Source organism: Macaca fascicularis, chromosome 2 (assembly GCF_037993035.2).
Source record: "Macaca fascicularis isolate 582-1 chromosome 2, T2T-MFA8v1.1".
NCBI classification, from domain to species: domain Eukaryota; kingdom Metazoa; phylum Chordata; class Mammalia; order Primates; family Cercopithecidae; genus Macaca; species Macaca fascicularis.
The window spans coordinates 170,612,912-170,628,021 of record NC_088376.1 but is presented as its reverse complement, the minus strand read 5'-3'; the positions used below and the strand labels follow the sequence as shown (position 1 = coordinate 170,628,021).

Here is a 15,110-nt window from a genome sequence, read left to right as displayed (position 1 = left end):
TAAACATTTTATTATTATTGTCAAGGGATCATCAAGAATTATAAGAGGTAAAATATTGTGGGGTGCTTATAAATATATGATTATGAGCCATAGAAAGCCCTAAAGCATAGCAGTTAGTCAATCTGTGGGCCAGCTCCACTATTACTTGGAATACTTCCTTGGAAGAGATTGACTATAATACTACTTAATTTGAACTTTTTAACTTTTTTTTTAAAGATGTATAATAAACACCAATGTTATTCAAATAAACTTAGGAATCAGATGTTGTCCAATTGCATTATAGCATATTATTCAAAGAAAACACACATTTCCAAAAATTTAAAAAACAACGCAGTCTGTCATTATCCAGTTTGGAGCTAACATTTTTAATTATTTTAAGGTAGATTGTGAATGGCAAATAAGAAAGTTTGAGGTTTCTCACCTCTCTTTGGTTGTGACTTCATAGAGTTTGCTAAAATTCTACTCAATACTGTATTTAACCCAAAATAAAATCATTTATCAACTGTTAAACATTTATTAAGACTTGGATAAGTTTCAATAACATTTTCCAAAATAAAAATAAATTGTGTGCCTTTATCAGCATGTCAGTTATGCACATCTGTGACAGCCAAGAAGCTTAAAGAGAAAATCGTTGCCGATAGATCTTTCACAATGTTTTGTGTAATATACAGGAAAGAACTTTGGCTACCTACATTGTATTTAAGTGGCAATTACAACTAAAATTCATCTTACATTTCGTAATTCCCTCTCTGTAACCTGCTCTACAGTCACTGGCTGCCTGGCCAACAATCTCAGAATGTGCCATGCTCTTTTGAATGGTTCTTTTCTGCACTTAAAATTCTCTCCTCCCTTTTTTCTGGCTCTAAGAGAAGGCACAAATGACATTTTTTGACTTCCCTGAAAGAAGCAGTTGTTTCTTGTTTTTTATTTGTTCAGTTCAGTAATTTAACATTCAGCAATTACTTACCAAACTAGGAAAAAGTCATTGTTTCTCTTTCCTTATGTTCTCACCTTAGCTATGACATAAGGTCCTCCTATGATCTGCCCTCTTGCAGGCTTCTTACAGAAAGAGAACTGATTTAACATACTGGTGTGATGGGCAGAGCTTCTCACCCTTTTAACCATATTAGCCTCTGAAAGAACGTCTTGCATCAAAGGCAAGGAGGTTATAGTTGTATCTCTGACTCTACTTTGCAATCAAGGAAACTTGAAGCAGGCTGACATTCCCCACATGACTGGGTAGGTATCTTTCTGTAGACCAAACTCTCCTATAAAGGGGTCCCAAAGTCAAGCAAGATTAGGTGGAGGGGCCGGGCGGGGTGGCTCAAGCCTGGCGTGATGGGAGGCGGAGCTTGCAGTGAGCTGAGATCCGGCCACTGCACTCCAGCCTGGGCGACAGAGCATGATTCCGTCTCAAAAAAAAAAAAAAAAAAAAAAAAAAAAAAAAAAAAGATTAGGTGGAGGAATGGGTAGGAAAGACATTTTGGTTTGGGGCCCAAGCTGTGCTTGCCAATCCATCTTTATTATTAATATTATTCCCAAGTTGACTCCTCTGTTTTTCAGTTGGCCAAGAAATCTGTAGAGCCAGAGGAATGTGACTATTTAGGGTTCCCTCAAAACTCTCAGTCTCAGAAACATGAACTCTACTATAGTGAATAATACATAGTTCTTATACTCAAGAAACAAAATTCTATGGTGTTTTCACATTTTGCACCTATCTCCACAACAAAATTCAACAATGGGATTATAATTTTTTGTTTATCTTCTACTTCACCTACACCATAAGCAGTGTCAGGCAGGAATGAAATCTTTCTCAACCATACTAACCTCAGAACCTAGCAAACTGGTAGGTGCTAATAGGTGGTTATAAATTATGTGCAGATAAAACAATTGCCATGGAATGTTTAACCTGACCAACTTCAAAATAAGGGCCCAATTTTAAAGCTTAACCCCCCAGAACTTATTTTTGAAACTGTAAGTTGATTTCTAGCACAGGACTTTCAGTTCTCATGTTCTCAGGTTTAGCAAAACTTCTACAAAATAGTACTGTGCTCTCTCACTTGTCATTTTTACTTTGCGGCCTTTCCTGTTTCTGCCTAAAATAGAACTTTCTAAATTAGTCTATCCTATAAATGCGACTTAGAGTCCTACCACACCTGACTTTGGGTGGAGAAAGATGGGTTCATAAAGGTTAAGTGGAACACAGATTCACAAACATCAAAGTGCATACTGATTACCTGAAGATCCTGTTAAAATGTAGATACTTACTTAGCATGTGAAGGCTGAGATTCTACATTACTAACAAGCTCCCAGAGGATTCCCGTGCTACTGATTTGAGCGCCATCCTTTGAGTATCAAGAGAGTACTTTGCAAACACAGTCATTCATTAATTAAACATTATTTAATCCTAATATGTGCCAAACACTGAGCTAAAAAACTGAGGAAGAATGTGACATAGTCCTTGCCCATAAGAAGCCCACAGTCTAATGTTACAGGAAACATAATAACAAATAAGTGCTATGAATTATACTGAGAGGAAGAGAAGCCACAGACAGAAATAAATTATTTGCCAGTGGGAGCTAAACAAATGGCACACATGGATGTAAAGATGGAGAAAATAGACCCTGGGGACTGTGAAGATAGTGAGGAGGAGTTGAGGGTTGAAAAATTCCCACTGGATACAATGTCCAGTGTTTTGGTGACAGGTATACTACAAGCGCAACACTCACCATTATGCATGTAATACCCATGTAACAAACATGCACATATACCCTTGAATCTAAAATTTAAAAAAGAAAAAAAAAGGACTACTTGCAATCTAGAAAAAGAGACATATTTGATAAAGCTTTGTATCAAAACTATACAGAGAACTCTTAAAATTCAACAAGAAAATGAACAACCCAATTAAACAATGGGCAAAAGATCTGAACAGACACCTCACCAAAGAGGATACATGGATTACAAATAACTATATGGAAAGATGCACAACAGTATATGTCATTAGGGAATTCCAAGTTAAAACAATGAGATACCACTACGCACCTATTAGAATGGCAAAATTCTAAAACAGTGACATCACTAAATGCTGGCTAGGATGTGAAATAATAATAAGTCTCATTTATTGCTGGTAAAAATGCAAAATGGTACAGTTACTTTGGAAGATATTTTGACAATTTCTTACAAAACTCAACATACTATTACCATACAATCCGGCCATCATCCTCCTTGGTGTTTACACAAAGGAGATGAAAATTGAAATGTGAGTCATAACCACAATGCTGTCTCATACCAGTCAGAATGGCTATTATTAAAAAGTCAAAAAATAACAGACACTGGTGAGGTTGTGAAGAAAAGGGAACACTTACACACTGTTGATGGGAGTGTAAATTAGTTTAACCATTGTGGAAAGTAGTGTGGCAATTCCTCAAAGAGCTAAAAACAGAACTACCATTTGACCCAGCAATTCCGTTACTGGGTGTGTATCCAAAGGAATATAAATTGTTCTGTTTTAAAGACACATACAGGCATATGTTCACTGCAGCACTACTCACAATAACAAAGCATGGAATCAACGTAAATGTCCATCAATGGAAGACTGGATAAAGAAAATGTGGTACATATACACCATGAAACACTATGCAGCCATAAAAAAGAATGAGATCATGTCCTTTTCAGGAACATGGATGGAACTAGAAGCCATTACTCTTAGCAGACTAAGGCAGGAACAGAAAACTAAATATTGCACGTTCTCACTTACAAGTGGGAGCTAAATGATGAGAACACATGGAAACATAGAGCGAAACGACAAACATTTAAGGCCCACTGGAGGGTGGAGGTTGAGAGGAAGGAGAAGATCAGATAAAATAACTAATGGGTACTAATAGGCTTAATACTTGAGTAATAAAATAATCTGTACAACAAACTTTCCATGACACTGGTTTACCTGTATAACAAACCTGCCCATGTACCCCTGAATTTCAAATTGAAGTGTTTCTAAAACCCTGCACACAAATATTTAGAGCAGCTTTATTCATAATTGTCAAAACTTGGAAGCAACAAAAATGTCCTTCAGTAGATGAAGAGATAAATAAACTGTGGAACATTCAGACAACAGAATATTATTCACCATTAAAAAGAAATGAACTATCAAGCCATGATAAGACATGGAGGAAACTTAAATGCATATTATTAAGTGAAATAAGCAAATCTGAAAAGGCTACATGGGGCATGACTCCAACTGTATGGCGCTCTGGAAAAGGCAAAACAATAGAGGCAGTGGTTGTCAGGGATTGGGAGGGAGATGTAAACGAGTAGAGCACAGAGGGTTTTTAGGACAGTGAAACTAGTCTGTCAATCACCACAATGGTGGATACATGTCATCATACCTGTCAAAACCCAAAGAACTGCAAGTGTGAACCCTCATGTAAGCCATGAACTTTGGTTGATAATGACATGTCAATTCTAGTTACTGATTGTAACAAATGCACCACTGAAGTGCAGGATGTTGATGATGGGAGAAGCTGTGCACATGTGGGGGAAGACGGTATAGAAACTCTCGATGCTCTCTGCTTAGCTTTGCTGAACCTAAAGGTGCTCTGAAAAAAAGTTGATATATTTAGCAAAATAGATATGATCACGCCAGAGAATCCATTCTGGGGACTAGATAGTTTTGGTTGGTGCACAAAATTGATCAAATAAACCACATATACCAAACCTACCCTCTACCAGGTTTCTCAAATTGTGGACACTGGGAAACATATTAAAATCGATTGGCATGTCTTTTAAACATGACGATTACACAGCCATCTTCTAGACCTCCTGAATCAGAATTTCTTAGTGCTGCAAGCTGATAGTCTGCAGTTTAGCAAGTTATTCAGGTCGCTTTCATGTGTCAGGGGGTTTAAGAATCAGTATTCTATTCATGCCCACACATTTTGGGGTACAAAAGCAGATGCCAAATTGATTTCAAATAAGTTTTAATAACTTTACCTTCTTATTGAGCACAATCAACAAGCTTAAAATTTGTGAGAAACCATTAAATTATCTGCATATTCTTTTTCTCAAACCATCTATAAATTAATGAAATAAGCCATGTAAATAACAGTGAAATAGATTCATTTGGGAAAATGCATATATGGCTCTGACACCATTTTGAAAAGGAAAAAAAAACATAAATGATTTGTGATTTTGGCAAACAGTACAAATATATTAATAAATCTTAGAGACAAATCATTATCAGCATTATCTTTACTATAAGACATACTAAGAATATGCTAAATAAGACAAATATTTTGCTTTTAAGTTTGAGAGAATCATAAAGGAACTGTTCAACTTTGTGTGTTCATCTGATAAGAGGACAGCTAAATGTATCCTCCCCATATTTCCTGTTTCTATTTTTAAGAATACCACAAGCAGCTATTCTAACATGTCTTTCTTACATAAATTGTCCACAAATGCACCCTGGCTAAAAGAGCCTATCTCGAATTGGTTGCTTAAAATTCTAGGTGTAATTGGCAAAATAACAGTGACTCAAAAGGATATCTGCACCCCCAAATCTAAGGAACTAAAAATGCCAGTGTTACTTAAGAAAATCTCTCCGCCACAAAACCTCAGTTTTTTCTTTTTGTATGTATACCCCACGTGTACTCTCAACTCCATAATTTCACATATTATTTTCTTTAATGGCCCATTTACTGTAGTATTTTGAGCTTCATAAGCAAACTGAAAATGTAATGTCATTTTGATCAGTTTCTCATGCACCATGTCTGTTGTCACCAACTCCACCTAAAACACACACACACACACACACACACACACACATCACATTCATTTGTGCAGCAGCTCAGCTTACATATTTGTTCAAATGGATTTTAGCCTTTGCTATCCACTTTGGATGAAGACTATTACATTATTCAGTAGCAGCACCTGAGAATTCTAATCGTCTCAAACTGTTGAATAAAATTATAGACTATTTTTGAAATAATTTAGCTCAAGTACTTTGGAAAGTCCAAAAATCTGAATCCATCTTTTGCTATACTCTTAAGTGGCTGCAACCTCAGTATTTTAAAATAGACGATTAGCAAACTAAAATATGTCACTACAGATGATTTGCCCTGATTCCTTAGTAAGAAGAACAGCAAGATGCAGATGTGGTGAATGAAAGCATATTGACCCCTACTGACCAATTGAATGTTCTGGATTTTCCTCCATTCCATTAATTGCACTTTAACTTGCTATCAAGTCAAGCATGAAGCAGTTTAAGCTATCTTCACTTACCCAATAATACCTATTCTAACTTTTAAACTATTCAGATGCCCATAAGTATATTAAATATATTAATTCAGCAGCATTATGTCACATTCCTATCCATTAGTCTATGTGACCCAAACATGAGTCTCCACTTTGCTCATAAATGTGCTATATGTTGACTGCTCCATTAACACCTATATTTACTTATCAATCTGACAGAGTAGATATAAGCATTTGTTTGCCAGGTATGGGGAACATCTACCCTACATCCAATTGGTATATTCTATATTTTTATTGCACCGTTTATTATTTTCATTTTCTTACATCAGGCCTGAAATGATTTCTCCTTTGCATTTAAGAAACACCATTCTTAGACTGACACAGGAAAAAATTTCTTATTATGGAAGACTGACTTGAAATATACAATCATTCCTGTATTTGTGGTTGGTTAGTCAAATTGGTACATTTTGTTTTCAAGAGTGTGTAGTGAACTGATGCAGATAACACAAACCTCTTTTCCCTACGGAGTCTTTCCAACAGCTTCAAAGGCAAGATCGAGTTTGTATATTAGGTAAAATGTAGCTAAAGTTTAAACATTCTACTATTCTGCTATTCGTGACGTCAATCAGCTTTGGAGAGATTTTGTTGTCCGAGGCTATAACATAAAAAGCTCCCAAATAAGTTTCTGAGAGAAATTTTAATCATTTGTCCTATGGACCCTTAAGACCCAAGCACTAACATGAACATTTCTAAAGTACAAATTCTCAAATTGAGAAATATTATTTGACATCCTATTGGGCCCAGACAATGATGTCAACACATTGATCATTCAATGGTTCCTGTAGGAGTCAGAAACAGACTTAACTCCTCACACATATGGATGCATATTCTGTCGGTGCTTCTTTTACATTTCTTGCCTGTCTTGCGTTCAGTCCAATGATGGAATGGTTCAGGGAAGCATAAATAATGCCCGGTTTGTTTTCTTCTAGGCATGGATTAGAATAAACTTCAGACCCTTCCTGCATCCTGAAACAAAAGTCAGGCTCATTATCATAAATTCCAGTTTCTGATAGCAGTACTTGGGAATTTTGCCTGGTGCTTGCTTCCGTTTGCTCACTCTTAAAGGGAACATCAACCTATAATAGAAAAGAGGATGGTTTTAAGTGACACTTACGGCCATGGTAGTGCATATTCATTAGCAAACTATGAATGAAAGGCTTCAATGGAGTCATGTCCATTGTGAGAAATAATCTACTGTCCCTCACGTATGCTGCTGACATCTACATTTTCAGCTAAATCTCAATTATTAAAGGATGAAAGGCTTGAGAATCACTATGTCACCCCTAAATAGTTATTTTGTGCTTTATTACTGGTCACTTTTGAGGTCACAGAACATTTTTAAATCCCCCTTTAAGATAAAAAGCATAGCCCAAATTGATGGAAAAAGCAAAAAATATCCTATGAAAACTTCAGGCAGTTTATAATATGATGAATAGCATTTAATGCAGTTTAGAATAAAAAGATTAAGGATAAAGCAGAACAAATACCCCCGAAGGGGGCAGAAAGAATAAATATTATGAGTTAGCCAAGATACATTATTATAATTTGAGACCTCAAATTAAAAAATTGATGTCAGTTTTGGAAAGATAAAGCTTAGAAAAAGTTCTAAGACAATATTCCAGTTGTTATTCCTATCAAAATAATTTTTTTTTTTTTTTTTTTTTTTTTTTTTTTGGTGACAGAGTCTTGCTCTGCAGCCCAGGCTGGACTGCAGTGGCGCAATCTCGGCTCACTGCAAGCTCCACCTCCCGGGTTCATGCCATTCTCCTGACTCAGCTTCCCTCCTGAGTAGCTGGGACTACAGGCACCCGCCATCTCGTCTGGCTAATTTTTTTGTATTTTTAGTAGAGACGGGGTTTCAGCGTGTTAGCCAGGACGGTCTCAATCTCCTGACCTCGTGATCCACCCGCTTCGGTCTCCCAAAGTGCTGGATTATAGGCGTGAGCCACTGCACCCGGCAAGAAAATTCTTACAGTTTCAAATATAGCCAAATATCTTAGAGCTTCTGAGAAAGAGGTGAATTTGTAGAAACACACAGTAAAATTAGTCCTGATGTTTTCTCACTCTGCAGTTATTTATTAGCCACTCCTACCTATACAAAGGTTCACCTGACAAAGATGTGTTCATCCTAGGGGCTATTTCAGTTCTTTAAATTCAAGTTTTGCCCATCGATTTATGCTCTTGACATCTGGCCTAACTCCTTTAAGGTATCAGGTACACAGTCTGAAAGTCTACACACTTTATCTGGTCCTTTGTCATCCTCATTGTGCTATGTGCAGTAGGATGTCTGTGGCAGATTTCCTTGGCAGAGCTCTATCATGCAAGCATGTTTGGCTTTACCCTGAGAAGCTAGGTAATAATTCCTGATACAGTGCCACCCTCTGATGTGGTGGCTGCCCAGAAATCACAGTGAGGCTGAGCGACTGAAAGAGGCAGAGGTTGCTTGGCTAAGAGAAAAAGTACTCCCAACTCCACTGGAAGGAGCCTGGTTGAAGTCAGTAGGTGGCACACTTAAGAAGACTGTCAAGTGAATTGAAAAATAGCCATTAGTCCTCAATATATCAACAAGGATCCTGTGATACTTTTCAATCTGTTTAAACCTGTCAATTCAGTTGCCTGTCTCTCATCCCAAGAAAGGGTTCATTTCCATGAAACGTTTTGTTAAAGTGAATGGAGCAAAGGAAAATCTAGCGCTCTGCAGCACCCCTGCTGTGGCACCCCGTCAAAGTGGCTGGCTGCCACAAGGCCAGTGCACCACAGTGTGGTGGATAGGGGTGATAAAACCAGAAACAGCAATCCCACCTTACATTCCTATGGCAGGTTGCGGTATACAAAGCACTTTAAAATTTGTATTTATAGTATATGTTTAGATATAATTCACATGCCATAAAATTCATCCTTTTAAGTGTACAATTCAGTGGTTTTCATTAGGCAAGCACTTTACGCCCTCAAAGGACCATTCTGGATTAAGATCAGAGCTTTGGCTTTCATATGTACCTGTTATGTTTGTACCAGTTCCTTTCCTGTCACGTTTATACCAGTTCCTTTCTGTACTTTGATTTCTCCACAGTTCCCATACTAGTTTTATGTTAAGAAATATTTAGCCCCAAGGATCTAATATGGTATCCTTTTGATTATTTTCTAAAATGCTAGACAACTGAAATGGGGCAAAAATCTTCAGATTCTTGTGACAAGCAAAAACACTTTAAAACAAACTTCCCAAACAATTGCACATACAGAAAATACCCTTTTGAATTAAGCTTCAAATCGTAATTTATCCAGCCTACACAGGAAGAAAAATGTCCACAGCTTAACCAACCTGGGTTTTACTTGCACAGTAAATTATTTAGATTTTTGTCTTAAATAATTTCATAGCTCTCTGGCCTTATTGTAATCAAATGAAAGTTTTATTATTATTTACTATAGAAAGAAAATAACATTCAAGAAAATTTCCCTATTTGAGGGAACAAAGCCTTAGCACTCAACACATACCTACTGATGCTCATGAAAACTTAATAAAAGTTTGTCAAGTTGAGTGTATTCGGTTTGGTTTAAAATTAAGCAGCTGGGTGGGGAATGTTGAATGCCATTTAATATTATATACAGAATTATTGGCTGTATCGACTTTGCCTTTTGTGGAATTTTTAAGAGGGTTACTACCTCTTTATCACTATTTTTCCTTACTGAAACACAGATACATATCAAGTTCCTTTACAGTATCTCATTTATGACTGTTTAGTTTTAATTAGAGGGCTTCAGAATGCTTTTCCACAAATATATTGCCTCGTCTTGCATTCGTTTTTAGTTCTAATATCTCCATACCATTCAACTCAAAAGAAAAGCCTACATTTATTTTCCAAACCTTGTAGGAAAGATTGACTCCAAAATTCCCTTCCTTTAGTCTGGGTGGTCCCTTCCTTGATGAGCCCATACACATTGCCAGGGTCCTCTGTGTAATAACTAAGCCAAAGATCATGCCTCTATTTTGCTGGTGCTATTTATGAAGATATCTAACCATTTTATGAAGTTATTTATGGGTTCATTCTTTCATCAGCTCCCTACTCTCTTCCAGAAAGACCTTAAGGTGTTTACATAAAAAATAAATGAATAGCCTGAAGCCACATAACAGGCAAGAGCAGAGTCAAGGTTGTACGGTTCAGTCTCTGACTTTTCTGTCTTGGATCTAGACTGCCTCCCATGAACTTCCAAAGAACCATTTATTATGACACTTGTTAACCCTAAAGAGCTTTTGCTGCATAGAGAGCAGAATGCAAAATTCACATCTTTAAAAATGGGTACATATATATATGGTCCATAGAATAATGCCTGGCACATGGTAAGTGTTGTATGAATTCATTGAATAAATACATAAACACAGTATAACGCAAATTGCATTTGTTTCAACAGATACATCAAGTTTACCAGGGTAATTTCCCTTCTTGTTGTGTCAGAGAGTTCATTTTGCTTTCCTGGAAGACAAAAGGAAAAGAAGTAATCAAAAGGAGTAACGAAAGCAGAAGTAAACCACCTTGCCACCCATGCTTACCCTGTTGAATGCCAGGGATAGTGTTGTTAGTTTTGGCTTGTTAATTTGCTTTGCCTAGCACACACTTGTTTGTGAGAATTCACAGTGACCAGCTCTCTCTCTGGTTCATCACTTTTCAGTCCATATAGCCCCATGGCATATCTAAGAGGAAGGGGAAGGATCTAGTATATCACTTGCGAGAGACTGGAAGTCCTTGCTCTGGGGACATTCCATACTCAATGCCAGAAATGCTGCAGTCCTGTCACCTATGTAGCCAAGATCTCCTACTACCTAGTTCACTCTGGATGTGGTAAATCAAAAGACTTATCCCTGCCTCCTTTTCTGAAGTTCTAAGAGAGGTTCCAGCAGTCTCAAGAAAGATGATGAAAGATACAGAGAGGCTGTAGAAACAGCCATGGAATTGCAGATGAAGAATTGGGGTAAGAGAGAATTCTTCAGAATCCAGAGAAGGTTCTGAACTCCAGAAGTTCTCACTCCAAAATATCAGAAGCACTTTTGCCCAGTCAAAGGTTATTCCTGTGACACACAGAATAAGGGTTGCTCTATCTAGCTCAGTTTCTATAACTACACTGTCGCTGGTGTTGTGAAAACAGGAATGGGAGAGAATGGAGGAGAAGAAAAAAGAAAGAGAAAACTGAGTAGTTCAGGCCAAAGCTAGATCAGAATTCTCTATGCTTTCCTCTCTTACTTATTTGGTCATGACATTGAGGGAGTTCTTACAAAAGTAGAAAGGAATTATTTTCAAAATATCACACCATTCCCATCATAGCCAAACCCACATTTTTCAAATGCATTATTGTTGGGTAAGATTCAGGTCAAGCCTGTGTTTATAATGGCAACAGAAAGTACAGACATATTCATTTTCTCTGGGAACATTGGTTCTTCAATGAGATAAGGGTGCGTGTGGGACTGGCATGATGTGGTATGGCTGTGAAAAGAGGATAATACAAAATAAATCAGATATCTTGATCTGAGAGATTGTTTCAACTTCCAATCCTGTTAAGGTTTAGAAGAGCTCTTTCTCACACAAACCTAAGACTGATGCAAAGAGAATGATTAATTCTCAGCAATGTGCTGTGCTTGCCACAACTCTAGCTGGAACACTGTGCTGCGGTGAGCATGCCTCTCTCGTGACTCAAGGAAGCCCCTTAGCACAAGTATGACTTGTCTTCTAGGAAATCATTATCCATGGTTTACAGGATTGGGAAAGAAAACAACAGGAAGAAACTAAAAATCCTTTAGCCCCAGAAATAAGAATGTGTGGTACTGGGGGCAGAGGGAAAATAGAACCCACCTTGGTGCCTTCTCAGGAAGCAGAAGAGGCAGAAACAGGTAGTGATGAGTAGAGGCAATCCCCCCAAAGGAAGTAAACTATACAGGAGCCATGGTCTGCTTGCCATTTCGTCCTTGGAGGGTCGTTCTGAGGCACTTTTTACATCTGGAATGTTAGTAAATGCTAAAGAGAGTTAGGAAATCCGAGATATATTGGGATCAGCGGCACCCCTCTGCATTGTCAGAACTTGAATGAAGGAGATTTCAGGCCAGTGCCCCCATTTCTCCTTCAGAGGCATTCCTCAAGAATCCCAGTGCCCTCAGCCACCTCTTACTCTCTTGCTGAGCAGATGTGGCTGTGCAATAATTTATCTTTTGCAGAAATTCTTTATTCTGATAGAGTTAATCTTCCACAGAACAATCTTCATGATAGCTGTCAGAGGTACTTCTTTAAGATTTTCTATTTACGGTATCTAACTCTCATATTCATCCTTAAGTAGGAAAACCATTGTCTTTATTTTGCCCCAAGAATAGACCCAAGTCAGATAGTTAGTGAGTGGCAATGGGAACTCAAGTCAACATGTTTGTAACATGAAATTCAAGTTTCTTCAACACAATGTCCTTTCCTTGTCTCATAACTTATCAGAATCTCCAAATACCAAATACTTTTGATATCCTCAAAAGTGCTCTGCATGGCACACAGCTAATGCGCATTACTATTGATCAATGTTGATATGCATTGAGGTCCTGTTTGTCTGCAGTTGTTCACGGCTCATTAGCAGGTTGTGAAACAATTTAGTAGGTCACAAATAGCATTTTAAAAAAGGAAACAGAAGAGGATAGAAATCAGAACGCATCACATACACTAGAGCAGTGGTTCTCAAGCAGGACAATTTTGGCTCCAGGGAACATGTGGCAATGTCCGGAGACGTTTTTGGCTGTAACAAGGTAGGGGGCTGGCAACTAGTGAGTAGAAACCAGGGATTCTGCTAAACATCCTATACTATACAGGATGCAACCCCCACTTAGTGCAACAAAACACTATCCAGACCAAAATGTCAATGGAGAAACTCTGTCTTACAGTTAAGTAAGACCTTATGAAACTTTTTTATATTTGTGTGTATTATGGGTTGTGATGTAAGATCTATTTTTTTTTTTTTTTTTACTTTTTGGGTTACTGTTAACACAGTATGAAAAATACTGAAGTAAGATATTCTAAGGTCTGGCCTGGTGGCTCATACCTGTAATTTCAGCACTTTGGGAGGCCGAGGCCGGTGGATCACTTGAGGTCAGGAGTTTGAGACCAGCCTGGCCAAAATGATGAAGCCCCGTCTCTACTAAAAATACAAAAATTAGCTGGGTGTGGTGGTGCGCATCTGTAATCCCAGGCACATGGGAGGCTGAGACAGGAGAATCGCTTGAACTCGGTAGCTGGAGACTTCAGTGAACCGATATGATACCACTGCACTCAGCCTGGGTGACACAGTGAGACTCCATCTCAAAAAAACAAAACAAAACAAAATCATATTAATTCCATTATAATGTTATTTTGTTTCGCTAGATGCTTGGGTTTGGGGTAAAAATGATTAGGGGCAATTGAAGCTGCACAAAAAGTGGTTTGGTTATTCAGAGTGGTAACAAATGTTGTCTATTGATGCTGCAGCTGCTGTTTAGTTAGTGATCAGTCAAACCACTGCCAGGAGTGCCAGAAACAGCTGTCTCGGGGAGAGTCTTGGATAGTAATGGGGACTAAGGTTTCTACAACAGATATCCTAATACAAACAAATCTGCTGGATCAAGAAGATCCAACTTCTGTTACTTCTTTAACCCCCCCAAAAAACTAATTTCCTTAATTTTACTTGATTAGTTTGATCAAATAAAACTAATTCAGAACAAACTCTTTCTCTATTTCAGAACAAATTCAAAACTCCTCTAACTTATTTTGAGTTTGTTCTGAAATAGAGAAACAAGAAAAAGAACTGAAATTGATTGAGAAAATGATGAGAGTGTACACTTGCGTATGTCCAAAACCAGAGCTAGCCTTGGGGAGGATTCCAGTGTTTGCACACTACCAGAGAATCCAACAATCCATCTCAAGATGAGTTAGCATCATTTGTGGAACATCACCCCAAGATTATTGACACAAAGTAAATTCCTGGGCTTATTTTGAAGCTCACTGAAAGACTGTAAATACAACACAATCTTCGTCTATCTGCTTTGATCTCCTCTTCCCCATTCCTTAAGCATAAGGACACAGTATAGCCTGTACAATGATACCTCTGACACCTGGAATAAAAAGAGGCACATTCAGCAGGTACTCCAAATCAGGGTGGAAGTCCACAAGGACTTCCTGCCCTCTCACTTCACACCCACTTTCCTGCCACAGATAATGATCACATTTTGAGGAAGTTCTTTTTTCATTTTTCTTTTTTTTTTTTGAGACGGAGTCTCGCTCTATCACCCAGGCTGGAGTGCAGTGGTACAATCTCGATTCACTGCAGCCTCCACCTCCTGGGTTCAAGTGATTCTCCTGCTTTAGCCTTCTGATTAGTTGGGATTACAGGTGCCTGCCACCATGTACAGCTAATTTTTTGTATTTTTAGTAGAGATAGGTTTTCAGCATGTTAACCAGGCTGGTCTCAAACCCCTGACCTCAAGTGATTTGTCCACCTCGGCCTCCCAAAGTGCTGGGATTACAGGCGTGAGCAACCATGCCCAACCTTGGGGAAGTTCTTAATCAGAAACTGACGAAAGGAAGTTTGGGAAGGGTGAAGTGGCAGGCCAATGGATGTTTCAATGACTGTTCCCCAGCTCTGTCAACTTTTCCCCTAGGACTTTGGCTTGTTTTACAAGATGCTTTTCTTCGTTTTGGGAGAATAGTGCTTTCCCAAGAGCATCCAAGCCCCAACACTGTCACAGACCTGTTCTTACATGAACTTTTAACTTGAACATAAACAGCAAAAGAGGGTCACATACAAAAACA

At 38.1% G+C, this 15,110-nt stretch overlaps 1 protein-coding gene across 3 annotated transcripts in view; it reads right to left on the bottom strand.

Annotated features, from left to right (window-relative positions):
- Positions 1–5,185: 5,185 nt before the first annotated feature.
- The window catches only part of BTLA (B and T lymphocyte associated), a 36,302-nt gene continuing 26,377 nt past the window's right edge, over positions 5,186–15,110 (bottom strand). The window contains exons 4-6 of one of the 3 annotated variants that reach the window (XM_005548165.5): positions 12,150–12,311; positions 10,732–10,778; positions 5,186–7,385 (exon numbers count right to left, since the gene is read on the bottom strand). In XM_005548165.5, the coding sequence (XP_005548222.3) occupies positions 7,110–7,385; positions 10,732–10,778; positions 12,150–12,311 (485 nt within the window). In that variant the 3' untranslated portion in view covers positions 5,186–7,109. The remainder of the gene's footprint in view (positions 7,386–10,731; positions 10,779–12,149; positions 12,312–15,110) is intronic. The other 2 variants (XM_074033463.1, XM_005548167.5) reach the window with 2 other exon arrangements.